At 37.8% G+C, this 24,285-nt stretch overlaps 1 protein-coding gene across 2 annotated transcripts in view; it reads right to left on the reverse strand.

The window, feature by feature from the left end:
- baiap2l1b (BAR/IMD domain containing adaptor protein 2 like 1b) overlaps positions 1-24,285 on the reverse strand; it is a 119,854-nt gene that overhangs the window by 36,750 nt on the left and 58,819 nt on the right. For both annotated transcript variants that reach the window (XM_084130724.1, XM_084130723.1), the window contains 3 exons: positions 21,867-21,942; positions 20,234-20,320; positions 5,292-5,353 (listed from right to left, as the gene is read on the reverse strand). In XM_084130724.1, coding sequence (XP_083986850.1) covers positions 5,292-5,353; positions 20,234-20,320; positions 21,867-21,942 — 225 coding nt within the window. The remainder of the gene's footprint in view (positions 1-5,291; positions 5,354-20,233; positions 20,321-21,866; positions 21,943-24,285) is intronic.

Consider the following 24,285-nt stretch of genomic DNA (forward strand, 5'->3'; position numbering starts at 1 on the left):
TGGTAATGAATGATAATGATTGGGTGTGAAGGTGTGCTGGTGAGATGCCTACATTGATAAAACACACACACACACACACACAAAACTAGGGGTGTGCGATATTGACAAAAAATTGATATCTTGATATTTTCTGGGATTTTTTCGATAACGAGAATTAGACGATATTTTGCTGAGTGTGTTTATTGTGCTAGTAACTCGGCAGGTTTAGGAATGACTCCTAAAGTTTTTGATATTCTTCATATGTGGTCAGTTTGTAGCAATGACAGAAATTAAATTTTCAAATAATATTCTTACCTAATTAAATGTAGCCTATGCATAATTTATTATGTTAAATTATTACAATTTTACAATCGCATATACTAAATGAGGCAAGGGTGTAGAGTTACATTCAAGCGGTTTTAAAGGTATGAAGAAATTTTGGTGATCAAAGATGAGTTTTAAGGGATGAATTTATTGACTACAGGGGGACTTTAACTTTATCATATGATATAAACATAGCCTAAAAGACAAATACTCAATACAGGGGCATTTTTACTGCATTTTAATAGAGTAAATCATGCAGTGAGAGTGCACTCTAAAATGTGCACATGCAGATTAACCAAAATCGACAAGACAAGATCAAGCAGTGTGTGCGTGGAGTCTAGGCGTGTTTTTGTTTGGTTTTTGCAAAGTGAGGGACATACTCAATGTCAGACTGCACATTGTTTAAAAACAACAATTATGATATTATCGCAGACGATATACATCCCACATCCCTAACACACACACACAGAAAATGAGACAACTGGGTGAGTCGGCAGGCAGTTTACTGTTGTTGTATAAGCTAAAGTGCTTAGAGAGGAGATGAGTCACAGACAAACAGAGGGATACCCACACACACGCACACTAACACACCAACCTAATGAAGGAGGGCGAGAGCGCTTGCATCAACATCATCATGGCTGCAAGTGCGCCCGCCCACCCCTCTCCCTCCTTTCTGCTCCACTAATCTGTTTTTACCCCTCTTTAAAAACAGAATCCCACACTCCTACACTTCCTGACACTGACACGTCTTCATTAATGCATGTCTTCATTCAGAAAAATGCTTCATTTGTTACGAGTGGAATCACTGTTGTGTTTTAGATGCGTCTGCCCTACATTCAAGACATTTTCCTTTCATCATTGCACTCTTCTACAGGAGTATTTTTAGGTTCTGCTTACTATGCAACACAGTAGCCTGTAGATCTGACGTAGAAATGCACCTGTAATAACATGAGTAAGGCTGCAACTAACGATTATTGTTCAATTGTTCAATATTTTCCAGATTAATCAACTAATCTTTCAATTATTTTTCAACCGATTAATCTAACCATACATCAACGGATTATTTTCTGATTAGACGATTAACCCTCAGGTTTACGGATGCACCGAAATTTCGGCTGATGAAAATTTTCGGCCGAAAATTGCATTTTTTGTTTTTGGCCGAAAGAGAAAAAAGGCCGAAAATATAAGCCGAAAATATGCCGCCCCGCCCCTCCGTGTTCAGCGACAAGGTTTCACTCTGGCTCAGCATGTTTTGCAACTTCGAAGCGCGTTCTGCTGTGTGTGTATAATAGCTACATAATAATAGCTTTGTAGGACTACTTTAGTTTATTTTGTCAAAAAAAAAATCTGTTAAATCTGATTCTGCTGCATAGAACTGAATGAAAAATAACATATTGATATTAATACATTGATATTTAATATTTTAATATAAGCCTATTTCTGTCCAATTTTTGTGTTACTTGAAATAAAAGTGTGGTCATTTTATTTTATTGGCTTGATTTTTTTTTAAAATTCATATTCATTAAATTACTGTAATGAATAACATACATATTTTTTAAAGTCATTTTCGGTTTCGGACAAGAATTTTCATTTTGGTGCATCCCTACTTAGGTTAATTCACCAATAAATAATTACCATAACTTCTGAGGGGGGCACCAAAATTTCAGCCTCTTCAGTTTTTGGCTGAAAGCGAAAAAAGGCAGAAAATATGCCAGCCCTCAGTGTTCACTGTTCAGCTCTCAGCATTTTTTGTAACTTTGCGAGTGGCTCCACTTCTGAAGATGCACAACTTTGAAGCGACTCTGGCCGAGTAGACTGGCACCCAGTTTGCTGTGCTCAGTTTCCAATTTTCCATTTTTGTACTTTGCCGCTGTGAAGCTACCCTCTCGTTCACTGCTCCGCTCCCCGCTATCTGCTCAAAAAGCCCTGATAATAATAGCCTTCCAGGACTATACTTTATTTTGAAAATTGGTTAAAAAAAAAAATTACACCGTTAAATCTGATTCGGTTGCATAGAACTAAATGAAGAATAATATAAATTATATTTAATATTATTTTAATATATTTTCTGTCCAATTTTGGTGTGCTACTTTAAATAAAGAAGGTTATTTTATTTTATATGTTTTTTTTATTTTTTATTCAGATTCAATAAAAGTATTTAATCGACATCATCGGTTACCTCGTATCCCCCAAATAATGAGAAATCCTCACAACCATCAGTGTTGGCTGATAATAGTAATTATCTGTGCAACTGGACACTAGTATAAAAGCAGCCAATGATCAGACCCCTGTCAATCAATATGGGATAGAAAAGGACGTCAGACGCTTGAAATCTCAAGAAGGGAAGAAAATGTCTCTATCTTGGGTGAATATGACAGCAGATTTGTAATTTGAAGCATGGAAAACAAAGCGTATTAAAATTTTGAATAAATTATACACAAAGCAGCAATGCAACAATATCAGAACGCACCCATCCCGCTATAGTCACTGAAGCCGTCACTGCAGATTAAGTTTCACACAATAGTTTGAGTCCTGTGGTTCACAGACTTCTGGACTCTCACGAATGCCCCCGGTAAAATCAGTCAAGCTGACTACACTAGACAGTCTATAGTGGGTTTAGTTGCAGTAAGCAGTGCACTGAACGCATTTGTGGTTTACATTTGTCATATACCAATGAATATTTCAGCTGGTCTTATTTATTGTTATAAATCACTTTAAGTGAGCTAAATAAATGATGTAATTTTATAGAGAATAGAACTACTATGTAGCAAAAACAAATGCTATGTTAGGTTTTCTCTTTCAGGTCACCTACTGTCATGACAGAGCAACCGTTTGATAAGAATCTCACTAAGAAAGGTAGATCATGTTCAGAGCAGCTGCTTGAATTAACATCCGAGACAATGACACTTGTATCTTGCATTTGAAACCTTTTTAAAACCTGAAAGCTTCAGTGCGCATTCATTGTTATGTGATGGAAAAGAACGACCAGCACATCATTCAAAATGTCTACTTTTGTTTTACATGGAAGGAGGTCTTGAATGACATGATGGTTAGTAAATGACGTTTCAATAATTAATAAATAAATAATGTAACCCTAATTGAGATGCTCTTTCAACCCTCATTGTGTTTGTGCCAGAAAAAAACAAAACAAAAAAACCCAGTGGTGATTAAATTATAAACTATTTTCATTTAATTATAACACCCATTCAACAAAGTGCCTCAACTAAGACTTGTGTTCTTATATCTGAATAAAAGCCTCATCACATAAATTTGACCATTTCTCTTCAGAAGACTTGGATAAGACCACTCAATTAACACAGATTACTTTTATCATGTCTCTATGAACTTTTTGAAGCTTTGAAATTTTGGTTTTGTGGACTTATGGAAGGACAAAATTGATAAGAGAATATTAAAAATATCTTAATTTGTGTTCCAAAGAGTCTTATTGGGTTTTGAACGACAGAGACAGACAGAGAGAGAGAGAGAGAGAGAGAGAGAGAGCGAGAGAGAGAGAGAGAGCGAGAGAGAGAGAGAGAGAGAGAGAGAGAGAGAGAGAGAGAGAGAGAGAGAGAGAGAGAGAGCAATTGATGACAATTTCATTTTTGGATGAACTAACCCTTTAAGTCATAATATGTAGCCTAACTTAGTATAGTGTACTACACTAAATGTACTAAAATGTATATTAACGCTGTGGGTTCTATTTTAACGATCCAAGCGCATGGTGTAAAGCGCATGGCACAAGTTCACTTAGGGTGTGTCCGAATCCGCTTTTGCTAGTTTAACGATGGGAAAAATGGTCGGCGCATGGTCTAAAAGGGTTGTCCCTATTCTCTTAATGAGTAATGGTTGTGTTTTGGGATTTACGTGCATTAAATCAGTCAGAGTCTCATCTCCCATTCCCTTTAAAAGCCAGTTGCACTCGCGCCATGGCGGATTTGCTATTTACATGACGGAATTTGATAGGGGAAAGACCGAAGCCGTCTCCAGAGCGCAAACGAAACTGCTCGTGTGTGAGGTAAAAGTGCGCAAGCAGAACATCTACGGGACAAGCCGGATTCCACCATATCTTTATATACACAATAACAATCTTTTACATTGTAATCCTTTTCATTTTAATATTTGGCATGTTTGTGTGCTGCTGTACGACCCTGTGTGTTTAATAAGCAGAAGTTTAATAAGTGTTGTGGACCCGCCTATAGGCGCACATTACTAACGCGCTCTTTAAATAATATTAAATAATATTGGCCCATTGACTTTACACCAGGTTTCAGTTGGTCAATGGCTCAGTCTATTTCTGTTGCCTCAAAATAGCAACGTGCCAACAATGCGCCTGAACACACCTCGTTTTCAGACCAGCACGCCCATGGGCGCACAAATGGGCGCAAATGCATTTGCTATTTAAACAACTTGGCGCAGGACGTGAAAATGATAACTGCGTCGGGCTGAAACTAGCAAAATAACACTATCAGTTATATAAGTAACAACAAATCCGAATGTTAGGAATGTTATCAGAATTGTTTCCAAGCTATTTCTTTGTCAGGCATTTAGGAATGTTAACGGGTTATCAGATTTGTGAGAATGACATCAGATTTGACTGACGAGGAAGAAAGAGCTGTTCAAACATGGCCTGTCTTCTGTTGTGTGGCCTGTTTTTGAGTCAGCAGTGCTCTAGCAGGATCGTCCGTGTCATCATCAGGTGCTGGGCTCAGGTGCATCAACAGGCATGTTTAAACCTGCTCTGATAAAAAAAATAAAACCACAACCAAACACGCAGTAGGTGTGTCCACTCGTTCCTGGAGTTTACACAAATATGACTGCCTGCACGTCAACAGGAATGAGGTTTATGGGAAATGGGATGTTTGATATGATGTTAAATTGCAGATGGCAATCGTTTGTTTGGGTGAGTCCGAGCATGTGTTCGGTCATCCAAGAATGTGTTTACAGCAAGGAAACAAAACACAAACACACACTTAACAGGACACACTCACGTTCTCCTCCAGTTCTACATTGACTTTCCGGTGGACGTCTGAGATCTCCATTAGGACGACCCCTAAGGAGAGAGAAAAACACTTATCAGCTTCTCCAACACCAACACAAAGGCCATTAATACATCCATTGTTTTTTAATATAATAATCCTCAGTATTCCCCAGTCTAATAAACCCCCTCAGCCTTGTTTTCCAAGAACAGTCCTCCCTCGGAGCAGCTACTGTAATTAAAACACGCTGTGCCGGCACGGATATTTCTCCCAGCATGCTCTTTCCCACTGTAATCAAATGGGGATTAAAATGCAAAACCTCCGGCATAAATCAGAGCACTTTATATAAAGGATCCACCCACCACACACTTACTCAACACTTATTTAAGAGGCAATTCTTAAGCATCCTTAAGAAATGGATTTGATGGTCGGACGGAGCGACAGACAGCGAGCTTTTGCAGAGACAGAATTTTCTCTGACATCTGCAAAGAGATTTTATCCCTGCCCTGGGGACTGATGCGTGTAGATGTGGAAGAAGATAAAAACGAGTGTTTTCCATAGAAACAATTATACAGTCTCTCTCTTCCGTCACATGACTTCTTGGGTCAATCTCTCACAGTACTAAACACAACGTGTGAACTACTGTCAGCAGATAGTGAGGCAAAGACAAAACAACACGAGCTGAGAATGCAGTGAATTTATATACATCTATAAAACATTTATAACCATGTCGCACACAAATGGTCTTTAAAATGATCAAACCAATAGAGAACTATGGATTATTACTGTACATGATGTGAAGGTTGGGTCTGATAAGCTGATAAATACATTCATGTTTTGGCTGATATTAAAGGAATAGTTTCAAAAAACCCTAAAACAAAAACAGAAGCTCAGGGTGTTTGCTTGACGCACAAGGCCCAATGAGTTTTGTTCTTGTGTGTCTCGCAAGTGTATATGAGCTTCCAGAAGAACCAATAAGGTTTGTTCTTGAGCGTCAAGCAAGTACGGTTGAGTCTCCAATTGAGCATATTTGATGTGTTTATACATGAATAAAAGCCAAATTAAAAGTCAATAAAAGCTGATTGTCTCTCTTCTGAACAGCTGGATTAAACTAGCTTGATTAAAATGGTTTGGTTTAGCCTAATTTACAGTCTCTTTATGAACTTTTTTGAAGTGTCAAAGTTTTGGTGGAATGGACCTTCTTCTATGGAGTGACAGAAATCTCTCAGATTTCATTACAAATATATTTATTTGTGTTTTGAAGATAAACAATTTTTTTCTGAGAATTTCATGAGGGTGAATGTTTAATTTTGGCTGAGTTTTTTTTATTTATTATTAAAACAGTGTTTTGCTGAGGGTAGTGGTGGTGCTTTTGAGGAGGAGTTTAAAGGCAACAGGATGGAGAATGCTTTAATGTTTTTTGGCTTTTAATATGATTATGTTGGCCTTACTGTTATCTATAAGCTAGTCTGCTCCAAAACAATAACACAATTTCGCATTTAGAAGATATAAGCATTCAAAACTTAGTCTCTCAATTCCGCCAATATGGATCAGTGATTTTGATGACATCACGCTGCACTTCAGCTTCTCATCAGATTTTCTGTCCAATCAAATCCTCTCTAGAATCTGAAGCTCCGCCCCCTACATTATAAATAGATGCTGAAGCTGCTGCTGAAATCGGTCACTTTTTAACACAATTACTGGTTTCTACATGGTGAATGGCACATAGTGCACTTTATAGGGGATAGGGAACGATTCAGGCAGAGTAAATATGCTTTCCATTGGGGCGAATGAAGTCTGTTTTCAAGTTAGTGATAGAAGAAAAAAAGATTTCGGAAGACGAGTAGAAGAGATGTACGAACATACACACTTTTCAAACTACACATCTTCATGATTATAATCACTGTTTTGCTTTAGCAACAGTTTCATATTAAATCTAAATGGGAATCTATTAATAGTTAGACTGTGGCTGTCATAAGCTGTCAAATGTCGGATTTGCCGAGCTGTGATGTAAACGAAACGCTATTGGCTATTTTAAAAAAGGGGAGGAGCTGCTTGATATGTCCCGCCCTGTCTTTCTGTTTCAGTGGAAATTACGTCAACACATTGAATAATGCTGTGCGTTTCAACGCACTTCATTGGGCCTTTAACATACTAAGAGTCTACGAGTTACTGCACTCTATGGCTAAAACACAGCACACCGTAACATTTGAATCACTACTTAAGCTAAATAAACTACAAAATTCGCATTAATCGAAGTCACTAAACAATTAATCGGCCGTACCGATATCAGTGGTTGCCATCAAAAGCTCCAGCTCAAGTCATGTGGTGCTAAACAGACTGTGTCGTGAAACTCAGCCTCTGAGAAAAATCAAAAGTCAAGGTGAGGCCATGTGAATGAGGCGAGGGGAGGGGGCAGAGATCCAGAACATGAAGCCAGTCTCGGTCCAAAGTCACATGATTCACACAAGGCCACCTGAGAGCAGCGGGTGCCTCAGCTGACCCACTTTAACTTTATCTGCTCTCTGACCCTGATTCAGCCCGGATGTCTTATCAGCTGCCCTTGTGGCATGTGAGTTTGTTTATGCGTACCTGCGGCAATGCCATAAAAGAAAGATTAGGCCAAACAAAGAGTAAATCATCCTATACGGAGCCATGTTTTACAGGCCCAGTGTCCAGGAAATACATGCTGTGGACTGCAGTAAACAGTTCTCTGTGAATTTACTGCTCTCTCATTAACACTGCTAGTATTGTCCTACAATAATATTAATGTAATGTAAGATTGAGCCAAGGCCTAGGCACTCAAAAAAAGAGAGATATAGGTTCAAATCTGTCTGCATAAATAAAACATATTGATAAAAGGATCCAAAGCACAGACGTGATTACCTTTGATTTGGCCTGCTGTGTCAGGTGGAAAAAAACATGTAATTGAAACATCTCCATTTCTAATTTATCTTTAAATTATCTTTAATTTATATATATATATATATATTTTTTTTTTGCAATTTAGAGAATATAAGTGAATTTAATAATAATAAAAAAGTACATTTTAATATAAATAAATTAGAATTGTAGTATAATATATTTTGAAATACTCAACCAAGCTTGGCCCATCGTAGTAAAAAGTTCAGGCTTCCCTGATTTAAAGCACTGATGTAATCTCAAGAATATAGCCTATACCAAAACATAATTGCCCTAATACATACAAAAAGTTGCATTGACAAATGCCCTTTTAACCAAGGACTTCTGTGACTTTTGATTAGGGATTTTAAGGAGAATCACACACACAAAAAAAAAAAACAATATTTAGGAGCTGAGCGTACCTAAAAACTTTAAGCTTCTGGCTTAAAAGTCCTGAGAAAGTTCTTCAATTCTCTGACATTTCCAGGTTTACCATGATCGTGGGAATCCTCGAAAAAGGTCTAAAAGATGAGTCGACAAATGTAAAATCCTCTGCTCATTATTTTATTGATTCATAGAGGTTCATAAGCTTGTTGGTCAAGCCACCTGAATGTGAATGTTGTAGTAATTGAAGGTGAATGGCAGGGTGAACTGTGATGGGAGGGGCGATGCGTTTCCACCCGCAGACTTTGATCCTAGCAGCCGTAGGTGCCGCCCAGTCAGACACAGAAACTTCCACTGCGAAGAACAAAAGCTGCAGGCAGACAATGACTGCAGAGACGTGACCAGTGCTTTACAGTCGACAGTTATCGTGATACAATAGATCATAGATCATCCAACGCTTCTGTATTATCAAAGACAACAACAGCAAACATTCCAGCTACAATGAACATGAAACAGAGAACCGGCGTGTCTGCAATGAATCAAAACTCTCGGCCTTCAAACACACCGTTTCTAGATGGATTTACACGAATGACAACTGCTCTCAGAAAGAGACGAGCGCTGGGATAGCAGTTCCCATGAGAGGAGAACTTGAGTCACAAGAGACGGTGATTTTTCCACAGTTACGGGACGACGTTGCTTAGACTTGCTGTGAAAATAGCGGCAAAAAAACATATTTATTATTAGTAATGATCACAATAAACAACTCTTGTACCAGTAGAGCTCTCAAGAGACCTTTTAAATAATGAATTGTAATGACTTCTCCGTGTTCTGTCTAGTCGTTTCTGATTACTGGATAAGGATTTATACAAATCATTTTATAAAGACTCTCAGTGCAGATTTCCATCTAAAAATGTGCGTCTAAAACAAGAACAAAGCTCAGCTTACATTTGTCGGACGATTTTCTAAAAAAAACAACAAAAAATGTTGGGTTGTTGGCATGAAAATGGTGTGAATAAGCCCATAAAACCTATTTCTATTTAAAAATTGTGTACCAGACTAGACATTTTTTTTATTTATTATTTTTTTGACCTAATATTAATAAAATAAAATCGTTTTTAGAACACAAAGAACACACACTTGAGTATCCGTTTCCCATATTTGATGAGATCCATGTACTGTATGTGCATTGCTAAATGTTTATGTGAGTAAATGCCTCAACTAAATCTGTTCATCATATAAAGCGATCATGTTTTTTTAGTTTTTTTTTTAGGAGACTTGAATTAAACGTCTTGATTTATATGGATTTCTTTTACGATCACTATACTTTTGAAGCTTGAAGGTCGGACTTTAAATATATCTCGGGTTTCAATGAAGACATCTTTTTTTTTCTCATGAATGTAAGCTGAGAAGGTCTCAGTGATGATGAGTGCGAGTGGATTGTATTAGGTGACGGATATGATTTTTAAGTTTGTGTAAATTGAGTGTTTATGTGCGATCGCCATGTGTACTGAAAGACACAAACAGCTGACTAAGAATACGATTTGTGTTTCGAAGAAGAATGAAAGTCTTATAGGTTTTGAACGACATGAAGGGCGAGTAAATGAAGATAACTTTCTTTAGGCTCCTGTAACTGGTGCTGGACAAGCTTGTGGGTTTGATTCCCAAAGAATTTAAAGGTTTAACTCAATTTAATCTAAGTTTAAGGGTAAATGACACACTCTCCAACCTGACGCTGATGTGTATGTGTGTTGACTGCTGTCCTGTGGCCAGCCTTGCTAAGCACAGTTCAAACAACACAGGAGACTAAAGGTCACCAGAACGTCCTGGTAAAAAGCTTCCTTTGTGGCACCAGTGAGGGAGTGTGTGTGTGTGTGTGTGTGTGTGTGTGTGTGTGTGTGTGTGTGTGTGTGTGTGTGTGTCGGGGGCTGGCAGTCACTGCTGCATTCACTGTGACATAAATCAAGAAAGATGGGTGTGGACACCAGAACAGGTGACATTGTGTAAAAGAAAAACAACGATGAGGCTAAAAAAAGAACATTTATTATTTTACAAACACTATACTTCAATAAATATAAAAAGGAGGAAAAGATCTTAAAAAAAGGTAAAGCGTTTGGTTTGGTGAGGTGATTCAGTTTGGTATTATTCAGTTTAATGACCCGAATCAGATTGTAATGTAATAGCTAAGCCAAAAATGTAAAATCCTGTCGATATTTGTTTAATGTCATGTTGCTCCAAAAACCCAAATGTATACAAACCCAAATTTATATACAATAAAATACTGTCAAGCTCCAAAAAGGACAAAAACTTCAACGAAAGCACCATACTGAAGTCTTGTTCTGAAGTTATACAATGAGCAACAGACTAAAATAACAAGGAAAATTTCCTTTTCATTGTAATTTTAGACTGAAATTCCCATGGGTGTCAGAACCATTGTATTTAAGACCAATGATATCGGACCCACTCAATTTTACTCTAATTCACCGGTTACATCACTCGCTCTCCGAGGCACAGCCCTCACCATTGTTTGAATTTTTTTTATAGTAGCCTAATAAAAATCATTTAGTTCAGTTAGAGAACTTAGATTTGGTTTCAAAGCGAAATGTAAAAATCGCCTATTTTGGCAATATTTTGGATTTAAACCCAATGCAAATAGGTAACCTGCAAATAATTAGTTGTTTTTCTAGTTGTTGTGCATCCCCGAATTGGCGCTTATTCTAAAGCAAAAGTAAAGTGCGCACGGCCGGACAGGCAATTCTAAACTCGACTTCCACAGGAATGAACTGAAAACGCTTGCTCTCCTCCGCACCGTTATGAATGGCAGTGCACATTTTACTCAGAAACCTTAATATTTAAACATGTTTTGTGTTCTAACCACTGCCTGTCATGGTAAAACAATGAAGAAGGCATATTGGTGTAGCCTTTTTAATCTAATTTAATTTAGGCCTAAATTATTTTGAATTTTGTTACACTTGTTTGCCGTACCAATTAGCTATCAATTATATATTTAATGGCTAATGTTTGCATTAGAGGTCATGAATGGTAATTATGATTTGTTAAAATCTATATCTCCTCAGTCATATGCATGGAATTGCTTGTATTAATGTTTTTTTTATTTTTTTTTATATATATAACAGGAATTATTGTTCATTAGTTACATTTACAAACAAACAACTTAAAATGTATTATGAGCACATCTTCATGATTTCTTTCATTTGCTTTTGGAAAATTACATTCTATGTTTTCATTAAATCATTCTACGTGTTGGTTTTAATTTATACTTCTGCGTCGTTGTCCGCGTTGACGCGCACCAGGGAGCATGTGAAACCCCGAGGGAGGGGTTCTGGCACACCAATCACAGCGCTTGCGTCCGCGTAGAATTGACGCGTTGTTACATTTTTGGAGAGGTGCACGTCAGGGTACGCCGTAGGGTACGCGCGCTACACACAGCCTACGACGTAGCTACGGCGGCAGTTCGACGCAGAAGTATAAATAGGCCTTTAGAAGGTGCTGAAGACGTTCTGCACGGCTTTGATGAGCGCGGCGACTGCTTCTTGCAGTGGTGGGAGCTTCACATATCCTTTTTCCTCAGCGCCGTCAACAGATAGAGCGTTAATAACTGTACGTACACACCGCCGCCGACTTGAGCTGCAAAGAAGCTCTGGCCGCCCTGTCAAGGACGCTTGTCAAAAAGTACGGGGAAGCTTGGCTGGTTCGTTCTTGGCAGAAGAGCGCGTGCGCGCTGAAAATTTTATATTTTGGTATGAACCATTCTCTGGTATGAACATTCACCCGCCAGTGTGGCGGATAGCCTTTTGAGATTTACTCGCCAAACAGAAAATCTACCCGCATTTGGCGCTTGGCGGGTGTTAATTTCGGACCCTGATATGACTGAATAATTAATACTTATAAATCAGTGTATAATGGATTATGAGCATACACATTGAAAGAGCAAATGCATGACTTGGTAATTATAAAAATAATATAAATGAAACTAAAACTGTTCTTATAATGCAGTATAGGTCTTAATGAGTCTTTATAAACATATTTATAGATTAGTAATACTTATAAGTATAAATGGAGCTATAATTCATTATAAGCATGGACTTCATAGAAAGTGTTACACAAAGGTACAGGTGTTTTACACAAAATGTGGAAATATCAGTGTAGTCAATCAGAGGGAAAGCAAACAAGTGGACTAGAGTAATAACGAAAGCAAACTCTTAAAACTGGTTCATAACTTTCTGTCATTCTTCAGTCTGTTTTAAAAAAAAAAGCTAAACTGGCAAAAATGAAATGTGTGAGGACTGGGCTGATCTCCTGGCTCAGAGACTCGTGCCCTGGTGCACAATGATGAGGCTCGAGTCACTCTAGACACACAGAGGCTGATTTGCATCTTCCTGGGCTGTGGTTTACTCCTGCTTTGTTTGTGTGTTCTTCCCGAAAGACGACACGAGTCCAGGCAACAGGTGTGATCAACTGAGCCTAAACACTCCTGACCAACTGAAGAAATATTTGACCCACTATAAGCATTACATAACAAAAAACAAACAGAGAAAACCACGTCTTCACCTCTCTGTTGTCCTGTGACATTAACACGATCTAATAAGGAAAATTAGGGATGAGATACAGAGAAATACAGTGTGTGATCTACTGTGTGATCTATTAAAACATGCAAAGTATATGAAAAAAAATGGCAATATGTTGAGCTTTGACACATATTTGACAGAGACAAGAGATTCAAACTATGTTGAGCTGTATAACAATGATTAGATCAATGATTGTATCCAAACAGTCGCTCACCTGTCCAATTAAACACATAATATATTAAAGCATCTTTGGTGTTTCCGTGGTTTCTAAAAATCCTACATATAGTGCTTTTAATGGTGCATTAAATCCTTTGTGTCTTTATGCTTCTGTTCTGCCGACTGTGTGAGCGTTTTAATGACTCTAAACAGTGAGATCATAAATTGAGTGATACAGGGAAGGAGAAAGACTGTTTTGAATGAATGCACAGGGTAACATCACGATGCTCAGAGCGTTTTCCGAGCACAGAAGCAGCCAGGGGATTTCAGAGACCATAGGAAAAATAGCATACTTATTCACTTCTCTTTGTCTCTAAAGCTCACAGACTCACTAAATACAGACGCTTGAGAACAGCAACTGCAATCTGATTTTCTCAAACATGGTTATATTTTGTCAAAAGCGTTAAAGGCATCAAGAGCAGTTCCGTTCACCACTTTTACACATACACTCGCCATTTTGAAGTGCGTTCAATTTTGTTTATTCGGACCCTAGACCCCTCAACTTTGACAGAGGGAGTGAGTCCACTCATGTACACTTCAGACAGTGAGGGACGGGCATAAAAAGTGGATTTAAAACCGGCCCAGAGGACAGAGGAAGAGCTGGGGTTTTGTTTGTGAGGCACAAACTAATGATATGAGCATTAAAGCTGCAGCTAAAAATTATTTTGATAAAACAGCATAACTGTTTTTGACATTGATAATAATGAGAAATGTTTCTTGAGCATTAAATCATCATATCAGAATGATTTCTGAAGGATCATGTGACACTGAAGACTGGAGTAATGACGCTGAAAATTCAGCTTTGATCACAGGAGTAAATTACATTCGACAATATATTCAAATCGAAAATGGTTATTTTAAACTGTTATAATAGTATTTCTCAATATTACTGTTTTTACTGTATTTTTGATCACATAAATGCATCCTTGGTGAGAATAAGAGACTTCTTTCAAATACATTAGTAAACCTTACTGACCTCAAACTTTTGAATGGTAGTGTAAGTGTTAACTGGTTAAAAAAAAAAAAACTATGTTGGAGTAACTATTAATTTAAGACTGCAGAGTCCACCACTTTTTCTGTTGTTGTCCTGTAACCAGTTCAACACGAGCATAATCACACTCCTAACTCACATATCCTCTTAATCTGGATGACACTGATCTAGTGTAGGGATGTATAGTATGTATAGTGTAGTATCCTGCCGCTGCTAGTCGACACTGGAAATTCAAGGCCTAGTTGTTTACATTATCGGCACATTTATGTTTTGCCTTTCACAAAGGCTATGTTTAAGATACTGTCATGTTAATGTTACATTTAAAAAAAATAATACATTATTTTTAAAGTATGTAGCTGGAGCATAAAACAAAATCCTACACATTACCCCAGACCTTGCAACTGTTTGTTTTCTCTGTCACTCACGGCTCAGAGAAACGTCCACTCGTAAGACAAGCAAAAGCAAAATTTGACTTGGAAGAAAACGGAAAAGGTTTGTGTAGTTGGTAGGCCTGTCGCGATAATTAAATAACCGTCTGATCGCGATTATTTGATCTAACCGCGATTGTTTCAGACAACCGCGATTATTGCGCTCTTTTATAGGCCTACGGCACAAGGGGGAAGTCATGGACCAAAATAAATAGACAAGCACTAATTACGTTTTCCAGCAATATATTCAAAGTCATCTGAAGCCATTCCATAGCTTAATGTGAGGAACAGTAGTATATTTACATTGTTAAATTAAAGTTCACAAACTCGTCTGCAGCTGTCAATCATTCCGTTCAGCATTCAAACAGCGCGCGTCGTCCGGTTACGACACGGTAAAACTTTCTCCAATGTGACATTGACGTTATAATGCTTGATCTGTAGATAAAGGGCTGTGGATTTGCATAAAATGACTTTATTTTGCTGGAGTTTTTTGCTGTTTCTAAATGACTCGCTCACTACCGTGTGCCTACACAGCACAAGGACTATGAATTGGCATCAGACGCACAATAACTGGAGTTTAAAACTGTGAAGAAACAAATGATCAATAAACTGTTGGACTGATATACACTAGGATTTGTGCCCTCGACATTTCTTCGCTTTGTGCCGTGAACTTTTAAATGCGCACTTGTGCAGCGCTGCGCACTGTGACTCCATGTTGCATATTAAGCACATCATTCTGCACCCGCGATGCGCATACGCGCTTTGTTCCGCTCTTTGTTCCGCTCTGTTTTGAAGCATATCATATTATCATGGTTTGTGCACATTTGTTTTTATTAACATGTTTAGATTTTATTAAATTACTGTGCAGATGTTTTCAAAAATTACTTTTTGCTGCTGATTTATACACTCACTAAGTTTAATAAACAAATTGTCATAGCTATTAAATATATTTATTTAATATTTAAAGGTGTTAACTGTAATCTTACACTGCAAAATGATAACTTACAAAGGATTAAATTCATCACAATTATTTAATGAATGAAGCACAAAGCCCTAAAACAGACAATTAATCGGCATAATCGCCAAAGCCCTAACACAGACAATTAATCGTCAAAGCCCTAAAACTGACAATTAATCGGCATAACCGCAATTATTTTTTAGACAATTAATCGTCAGCCAAATTTCATAATCGTGACAGGCCTAGTAGTTGGCTATGCCATGTCAAACTGCCATTTAACAATCTATCTTGCTTATAGGCGTGTGATACTATTGGTTATGACTGAGGAACAATACCTATATGAAATTTCATGCAGGTTTAAAGGAAAAACATTATGTTTGAACTTGTTTGTCCTGCACTCCCTATTGATTCAGTTGATTGTAATAAATACGTCTCTATTGGCTAATGTTGAATGCTTAAAGGATTAGTTCACTTTCAAAAGAAATTTGCTGATAATTTACTCACCCCGATGTCATCCAAGATATCCATGTCTTTCTCTCTTCTGTCGAAAAGTAATTAAGGTTTTTGAGGAAAACATTCCAGGATTTTTCTCCACAGAATGGACTTTAATGGCAACCAACTATACCAATGTTCAAAGAAGGTTCAAATGTCCGTCTCAATGCAGCTTCAAAGTCTCTACACGATCCCAGTCGAGAAATAAGGGTCTTATCTAGCGAAACGATCTGTCATACGTGGCGCATCTCAGAGATGGTACACGACGAGCATTTGTGGTTAAAAAGTATATAATTGTTTTTGTTTTTTAAGAAAATGACTGATCGTTTCGCTAGATAAGACCCTTATTTCTTGACTGGGATCGTGTAGAGACTTTGAAGCTGCATTGAGACGGACATTTGAACCTTCTTTGAACATTGGTATAGTTGGTTGCCATTGAAGTCCATTCTGTGGAGAAAAATCCTGGAATGTTTTCCTCAAAAACCTTAATTTCTTTTCACTGAAGAAAGAAAGACATGGATATCTTGGATGACATCGGGGTGAGTAAATTATCAGCAAAAATGTTTTTGAAAGTGAACTAATCCTTTAAGTTTAATGTACAATGATCATTGATTAAGTAGATTGTTTCATATGGATCGCTGAAACAGGCTGTTTTTGACTGTCCTCTGTGGGTTTCTTAGACCACTCGACTAGTCCGTACATTTTTTTTAATTAAACGTTCAATTATTCGTGGCGCACATCCCTAGTACAGGTGAAACTTAAAAAATTCGAATATCGTGCAAAAGTTCATTTATTTCAGTAATTCAACTTAAAAGGTGAAACTAATATATTAGAAAATTACATGCAAAGTGAGATATTTCAAGCCTTTATTTGTTATAATTTTGATGATTATGGCTTACAGCTTATGAACATTTTCAAAATTTCTGACATTTTGAATTTGGGGTTTTCATAAGCTGTAAGCCATAATGATCAAAATTATAACAGATAAAGGCTTGAAATATCTCACTTTGCATGTAATGAGTCTATATATTATATTAGTTTCATCTTTTAAGTTGAATTACTGAAATAAATGAACTTTTGCATGATATTCAAATTTTTCGAGTTTCACCTGTAAAAGGAGAACTCTTTATCCACTAAGGCGCACAGTATCTGAGCAGGAATGCAAGCGTGCCGCACATGTGCGTTCATGCATTACTCAGCATTTCCACAGTACCAGCACACCTCCATGGGAACACAAGCAGGCATTTGAATGATATTCCAGTGAACTCTACAAGCGTAATCTGATGCTCTGCTGTCAGCGAGGCGCTCTGGAAGTCTACACGGTCAAATGCCACGACAAAACAAGGTGCCTCCTACAAACAGCGACGGTGCCATCATTATACTTAACGAGTGCGGGACATCACACTTGTTGGGCTTAATGGTTTAAACACAGAGGTGTTGTCTTTGGTGCCACTGCTTAAGAATGAAAGCATCTCCATCTCTCTGACACCTGACCTCATTGTCAATCTGTCCGTGACTCTCAAGACTATCTAATGTCAGCTCATCTGCCTGAAGGCGGGTCCGGTTTCAGCTCAGCTCAGCCAAGCAAGAGCTCAAGAGGCTCCAGTCGCTGAGGAACACTGGTGACGTGGAAAGCGAGGCCTGCGTTTGGACGTTATCTGCCCAAACAGAGGCAAGTTTCGGCTCTTATCGCCTACGGATAGCGAGGGCATTGTGTTAACATCCACTAAGGCGATGTCCAAATGTTACAGCCCTCAAAGGAAAAGGTCAAGGAAAGGTCATCCAGACTACAAGATGAAGGAAAGAAAATCCGTCACTTTGAAGCATGAATGTTGATAAGTGTACACCATGTACACTGGTGTTTTCAAAGACCTGTGCCCGGTTGCATAAAGCACCTTAAGTGTAATTTTCCCTTAAAAACACCCTTAGGTTTCCCTTAAACTTAAGAAAAAAACATGTAAAAAATAACCCTTAAGTGTTAAGGGCAAGATTTTGCATCTGATCAATCGTTAGTTGCAGCCCTACCTCAGATTTTTTAATTTTCCCTTAAAAACACCCTTAGGTTTCCCTTAAACTTAAAGGTGTTGCAAAAAATAACCCTTAAGTGTTAAGGGCAAGATCGTTAGTTGCAGCCCTACCCCAGACATTCCCATAATGACTACCAAACCCCTCACACCATTTCTGCGGTATGCAGAATGTACAGTATATTGTACGCATTATGCAAATGATCTGTATGCATGGAGCACATGTTTGGCTTACTATATTTGCCAAACTGTGCAGTAAAAAAGGGAGCTCACTGAGTGCAATACTGTATCCCACAATGCACTTGACCAGACTTAACCTTCCATTTCCAGCTTGACTAATGAAAAGAAAATAATATCAGCTTTCTCCCATTCTTCTCATTATCTGATCAGACTGCCGAGAGAAAAATAAAACTGGTTTAAAAATGCAAAAATAGAGCAGCCTCAGTTGAAATTATAATAGTCTATGTTGGATTTTATCCCAGCCAGCATGCAAACGAAATCCCTGCATGTGCAATGTGTAATCGTGCGTGACCTTGCAAAGTCAGTCTCCTAATTTGCACTTGTGAAATAGGAGTATTCGGCTACAATTCATGCAACATACGCACAAGAGACTCTGGTGGAATCTCTCAGTCCACGTCCTGCTGTTCATAAGTCCTGCTCTGGGATGAAGCGGCCCAAAACAACTGGTGTAGGATCAGTCTACCATTGCCTTAAACCCTTACCAATAGCAAAAAGCTGTTTCTAGATTGGCAGTAGCTCATAAATAATAAAGTATGCCTTAATTGTTTATCGTTTTTATCTTACTGTCTGCAGTCTACAGTGCCTTGGTCTAAGTCAACGTAATGGATGGATTCAAATGAATTAGGTTATGGTAAAAGCAAAGATCAAAGTATGTAAGCGAAGCCATGCGTTTTTGTAAGAAAAAATATCCATATTTATAACTGTATAAACTATAATCACTGGCTTCCGGTAACAACCATACGTGAGGCGAGTTCCGGCGGATGAGTGACCTCTGACCCGACGCATCATAATAGAAATCATAAATCATGGGGTAATTTTCATTTTTGCGTGAACTAACCCTTTAATTTTGAACTCTCAAAGTGAACCAGATTGATGCATTTAACCTTAAAATGAACAAAACTGTCTTAAAGGAGGTTGGCATGACCCTGGACACCCCTAAAGGGACAGAGGTCCACCCCACATAGTCTCATAAAACCTAGGGGAAACACTGCACTCATGCATATTATTTTTAAATGACTTCGCATAATAATTCATAATGATTCTATACCACTGCAAAAAACAAATTAGCAATTAATGTTTTCAAAATTCAATCTCCTACTCTACAAGAATATTTAAAAAGCACGACCATTAATTGCATACTAGTGCACTGAAAGTGCCATTAATGACCTACACATTCGTCTTAGAGCACCCCCACTAATTTCAGCAATTATCGCAACATGAACATTTGATATCGTCACATGCATACATTAGTTGCATAATGCGTTCTGACAATTTTTCAAAAAACACACCACTCAGCATGTGCTATCAACCCTGATTTCTCAAACATGACGTGAGTTGATAAATGCAATATATCCACCATTATCATCTGGCAAGTCAGCAAACATGCCGAACCGAACATTAAACCGAAACCTGGACACGTAACATTCTTTATGGCACATTCCTGTAGGTTATCACAACGTCAGATTATGACCCATGTTATCTTTACACGATAGAGGAAATACTGATAATGAAAGATTAAAAGTCTATTTGTTTCTCATACCAATGACAACCACATGAACTGAAGTGATTGCTACCCTAGATATTTGTTTTTCTTTTGTGAACTCTATAACAAAGACACCATATAATCCTCTTTAACATTTTCAAATCTCTACACATGAGAACTGGCACTATAGGAAGAGTAAATGGAAAAGTGCTCATGCAGTTCTCAATAAAAAAGCATTAGCCGTGACTCACCCAGTTCCCTGGACACTGGAGACACGGCTGCGTTCTCCCCGATCTTAGATACAGCATCAAAGTACTGCTTCCCAGCCAGAGCCATGGCTGCAAAGCGAGGATAAGAACATGTGTTATTCTACTGAGGTGGAATAGAGAAAGAAATGCATTTCACTTCACTCTATTACAACATGCTGCACATTGTAGATGGTTATAAAACAATATAGCGCCATTGGATGATCACCATTCCTACTTTTCTGATTCGCAGAGGTGTCTTGTGTCCATTCAAAAATCCACAGACAAATTTAAAATACTTTTGAGTATCATATTATTTTGTTTCATCAATCTGCACGCGTCGCATTTGTTATCACCATATTATAAAAAAGCAATTCAAAAGCAGCCGGGAGGAAAAGATATTTGGATGGAGCGCAAAAGTACTCTGATGTCTAGAGACACGTTTTTAAAAGCCGACACATTGACTATGTTTACATGCAATAATCAGATTAAGGACTTAATCACAATAACATGATTACCAGACTCCCGTTTACATGCAATTTTCATTATTCTGGTTATTCACTAAGAATTGTAGTTATTTTTCTGCCATTATTCACATATCCCATATGCCTTACACAAATGATGAACTCACATACAGTAGACGTGTTACTGGCCACTGTTTTAAGTGTTTACATACCAGTTTATTGTGATTAAAATTGGCATAAGTCACGTTTTTACTATGATTATAGTTACTGTGATAATGAGCTTAATTGCATCAATTTGACCGAAGTATTGCGTTAAGAATAAGATAAGGTAAAGTTTAATCGAAATATTATCTAAATCTCACTATAATTGCATTATGAGGGTGCATGAAAACGGGTTTATAGCAGAAGAGGGAAAACTCAACAAAACCTTTTCAGTCAGGCTGGGCACAACAATGCTAAACAAGCATGTTTAGTCTGGGATTGTGGTTATTATATCTAACCCGATTCCTCAAACAGTAATACATTGGTTCAAGGTTTGATGAAACCTACCCTTTACTCAGTAGACCTACTTTTGTAGATTGACGTGTAACTAAGTAAGCAATCTGAAGAAAGGCTATATGTGGAAGTGAGGGATGATACACAAAAAAAGGAAAGGGAAGTCAAAGCTCCATCCTTTCCATAATTCATCTTGATGTTTTAGATGTCATGCATCAAATGTTAGGTCTGCCCTTTGTTAAGATTTCCATTTGATTGCCATTAAAAGCTTAATAAATTGGAATGATTTTTATTTACCCAGGAAAAACGAAAGACGTGAATATTGGATGCGTCATATCAGAATGATTTCTGAAGGATCATGTGACACTGAGGACTGGATTAATGATGCTGAAAATTCAGCTTTGCATCACAGGAGTAAATTACATTTTAATATATATAAAATTAGAAAATTAGTTTTGATCCAATAAATGCCCTGGTGAGCAAAGAACTTTTGACCAGACGTGTATTTATAATGCCATAATCTGTCAGTCTGCTCTCTACATCTCAGCATTAAAAACTCAGTATTTATTATCAACCACTAATAATGAGTGTAGAGATTCACAAATAACCAAATGCTTCATAACACAATGCCTGAAATATAGACTAATAGTATATGGAAGCTACTGAATGGTAAGGCTCACCTGAAACGGCTTTCTCGTAGCTCTTTCCCAGGTTTATGAGGTTACGTAACCCCGGGTTGAATTGATCCATAACATTCTGCGAAGAGGGATTTCAAACAGAGGAAATGGTTAAAAAGTTGGCATGAGCAATCCTGATGTAATCATTTGCAATCATGACATTGCGTGGACTGAGACAGTTCTGTCCATGAAACAACCTCTTCAGTCCCATTGTAAAGTGTCTTATTGGTTTAATGTACGATGCATGCAGGGGTGCATCAAAGTGCAAAATGCTTCTGCTTTGACACATAACAACATATTTAGGGATGTTAGCTGTTCTACAGGTGATGAACATGGAGATCTGGTATCTACCCAGCCATCAAGAGACTCGACAAACTATAAACTGTTGAGTTCCAACCTGGTTCAGGTCCGATTTTCATGGATAACTTTGGTTTGTAATTAGTGGTTAAATATATTGTGTCTTCAAATCACTGTAGCTCATTTTGTCCAAGAGTCCATCCATGAGTCAGAATAAGCTGTTGGACCAACTTCCAGTTTGGTGTTAAATACAGACAGTAGCTCTCAGGTCTGACTTTTAATGAATGCCCACTAGATGAGACTGCAATTCTGCCAAATATTATATAGACTAATATAGACACCAATATTATTTAAAATTTTCCACAAAAATAACAATATTCTTTCAAATGTTTCATACATCCTCAGAGACATTAGAAAATGGGATAGTCCAAAAAATATGAATGAGAGAAAGCATAAAGTTCAATATAAGTCCCGCCTTATGTTTAAAAAGTGTATAATAGTGATGCACCATAACGAATGAAACCGAAATTAAAGTTTTCATGAAGCCGAAAACTGAAACCGAAAGTTTCTGCAATTAAATTTGGGTAACTCAACACGGTATACCGTTCATGATTGGTCAAGTTGCTCAGTAACAATATATTTCAGCCAAACAAATTGTACATATTTTTGGTCATCAGAGAAGCTTCAGCATGTGCTGTTGTCACTGTTTTGTTTTGGTCAATGATTTTGACCCTCTAAAACTATTTTGGCCTCCGAATTTTTTCTCTTTTCTTTTCTTATTTCAGCCCAATTTTTTCGGTTGCTGAAATTTCAGTGCATTATTATTAAAGCAACTCATTATAGACGTGATTCTAGTTTCCTTATTCCTTTTTGTGCAATTTTAGCTAAAAGAGCAATTTGAATGCAGGTTGTTTTGGTGATTTGACATGTTCTTTGAATGTACTGTACTCCTTTGTAGATGGGAGTTGTACTTTTACCAAAGCCACTAGATGACAAGCCTGCAACCTTTAGCCGAAAAAGCGTAACGGCTAATGCTAACGCTGGTACGCAGGGAAGGAGAGCAGAGGCCATTTTTTATGAATGGATGTCAATGGAGAGGAGGCTTAAGTTGGCAGACGCAAATGCACGTATCCGATTCATATTGGATTTGTTTCAAAATATAAATGAGGCCTTGAAACCAAACTGAGAATATCGGAATCCTGCTTACACGTTCCTGGGTCATATCCGATCCATGCCACGTGGAAGGAAAAAAATAAATAATAATAATAATAATAATAATAATTCGGAATTGGGTCACTTGAACCATGTAATGTAAATGCGGCCTGAGAGCCAATCATCAGCTTCACATAACTCTGTACACACATCCTCTGAGAGACCTTCAATTAGGAACTGAGAGTGTAAAATAAGTGTGAAATATCCAGTCATGACTCGACCCACTTGATCCTTTCTCACAGGTTGCACATCTCAGGGTTTGAGGTGCTGTGCCTGTTCCTCTGTCAGGAGCGAGAGTGTGTGTGGAATAAATCTTTTTGGGAGAACAAAGTTTGGGAGAATGAAGTTTGGACAAGTTGAGAACTGCAATAAAACTACTGCTTTCCACAACAAGATCAGTTTCTGAGCAAAAGCCCTGTGTGTTTTAGTAGTTGCCAAAGCTGCATTAGTTCACTGCATTACGAAGAGAGGAAGCAGAGATTTGAATGAGTCACTAGTGAAGACTTGGGCTTGGTTATATTTACTGAACTTTAAGAGGCATACATGTGCTTACTAATCCTCACTTCAGCCCACTCCTCTCCACTCCCTGACACGTATCGAACCGCCTGAGACTCGGTATGACAGGAGGCACAGCTGATATTATACTGGAATGAAACTATATTGGAATGACGCACTTATGGACAGATCTGACGTGGGAGCGGGTCTCTGGTAATAAACCTCCTACCAATGAAAGCGTTCATTCAGTGCCACAGCTATACTGTAAAATCAAGGGGCCACAAAATAACTGTAAACTCGTCCTTCCCAAGAAAATGTTATTATAGGTCTGTCCTGTTACCCCTGCACTGTAAAAAAACTTTTTTTTTTGGTTAATTACTTAAAAACTGCTTTAAACCCATGTTAGACCAACATAAGT

This window comes from Abramis brama (genome assembly GCF_963993115.1).
Source record: "Abramis brama genome assembly, chromosome: 1".
In the NCBI taxonomy this organism is placed as follows: domain Eukaryota; kingdom Metazoa; phylum Chordata; class Actinopteri; order Cypriniformes; family Leuciscidae; genus Abramis; species Abramis brama.